At 45.6% G+C, this 1,841-nt stretch overlaps 1 protein-coding gene across 1 annotated transcript; it reads right to left on the bottom strand.

Moving 5' to 3' along the window:
- Positions 1 to 586: 586 nt before the first annotated feature.
- On the bottom strand, positions 587 to 1,555 carry LOC133070210 (olfactory receptor 52B2). Its single transcript, XM_061162533.1, has one exon. The coding sequence runs from the start codon at positions 1,553 to 1,555 to the stop codon at positions 587 to 589; it is 969 nt and encodes a 322-aa protein (XP_061018516.1).
- Between the last annotated feature and the right edge of the window lie 286 nt (positions 1,556 to 1,841).

Genomic DNA, 1,841 nt, shown 5'->3' with positions numbered 1-1,841 from the left:
TGAGGTTAGTCAGAAGCCAAGTATAAGAGAATATCAAGAGTACCCTGTTTTCTTCACCCTTGATATTCCCTAGTCTCTGAGATATGGCAAATGTGTGACAAGTAAGAAGACCTGTACTGTGTCAGCAGCTTATTTGTCTCTAAGACACCAAACTACCTTTGTAAGGAAACGGTTTAACAATCACTGTGTTTGTGGACTAATTTAGCTGATCATTCAGTGCATAATAGAGATGCACTTTCTAACTTTGAGGAGGTAAATGTGCTGTCATTCATTTTTCAAACATTTATTATGTTCCAGGAATTTTGTGAAGTACTGAGCATACAAATATGAGTGACACACACTCTTCTGATTTCAAAGCGTTTACAATCAATTAGGGGTACAAATAAAATAACTCAGTACATACATTTTGAGATCTGCACAAGATTCAGTAGATGTACAAAGAGGCTTGGAGTGTCTGGAAAAACCAGAAGGAAGATGAAGAAAAAGGAAGAGGAAGGGAAGGAAAAGCTCTCTCAGTCCAGGAAATCTCTGTGCTTCACACCTAGTTTCCTTGATAAAGCTGGGAGTGAGGATTCAAAGGAAGCCATTAGTCCAGAGAGGAAGCAGAGCACCAAGCCATAATATCAAAGAACCGGTGGACCACCCCATCCCGGATCTGCTTAGTCTTTACGCCATAGACAATGGGGTTGAGCATTGGTGGCACCACCACATAAAGATTGGCTAGCAGGATATGGACATGCCGAGGTATGTTATGTCCAAAGCGATGGGTCAATAACGTAAAGAAGGAGGGGACATAAAACATGAGGATGACACAGAGATGGGAACCACAGGTGCTGAGGGCCTTGTGCCGAGCATCCTGGGAGGGCAAACGAAACACTGCTCGGAGGATCAGTGAGTACGACACCGCGATGAGGATCACGTCCAAGATGACCATGACAATGGGCACTGAGAAGCCGTACCAGATGTTAATGGTGATGTCAGCACAGGCCAAGCGGGCCACTCCAATATGCTCACAATAGGAGTGGGGGATGATATTGGTCTGGCAGAAAGGCAGTCGATTCAACAAGAAGATCACCGGAAAGATGATACAGAAACTTCGAGTGACAATGGCCACAGCAATCCTTCCCACCACAGGCCATGTTAGCATTGTCTTGTAATGCAGGGGGATACAGATGGCCACAAACCGGTCAAAAGCCATGGCTAATAGGATGGCTGACTCCCCCACAAACATCATGTGGACAAAGAAAACTTGGGTGACACAGGCATCAAAGGCAATGTCATGAGCATGGAGCCAAAAGATGGCTAGAGCCTTGGGGACAGTAGTGGTGGACAGCAGGATGTCCGTGATGGCCAGCATGGAGAGGAAGAAGTACATGGGCTCATGAAGGTTACGTTCTGTGATGATGACCATTATCAGGATACTGTTGCCCAGAACTGCAGTGATATACATGAGGCAGAAGGGTATTGACAGCCAAACATGATAAGCTTCCAACCCAGGGATGCCCAGAAGGACGAAAACTGCAGGGTGGAAGATGGTGAAGTTGGTGTGAGTCATGATGTACTTTAGGATCATCTCTATAATGACAGAAGCAGATGAGTCTGCTGAAAGGCATAGGAACAGAAAGCACCTCTGAGTACATACAGAGATCACAAAAGATTGCATTGGTTTCTGAACCATGGGACTCTGCAAGGGAATGTTCTCCTAGACAAGGCTCAGTTGGGTGTAGAAATGACTTCTGACCCTTGGTGCTTGATTTGCAGGGAGAGCTTCTGTGGCTATCAGTCTTCAAGAATTAATAGAGGCTTCACCCTGCATCCAGCCACTCTGCGGCCAAACTTTG

This window comes from Dama dama, chromosome 1 (assembly GCF_033118175.1).
Source record: "Dama dama isolate Ldn47 chromosome 1, ASM3311817v1, whole genome shotgun sequence".
Lineage (NCBI taxonomy): Eukaryota > Metazoa > Chordata > Mammalia > Artiodactyla > Cervidae > Dama > Dama dama.
Note: the sequence above shows the minus strand (reverse complement) of the source record. Positions and strands in the feature narration are given on the sequence as shown.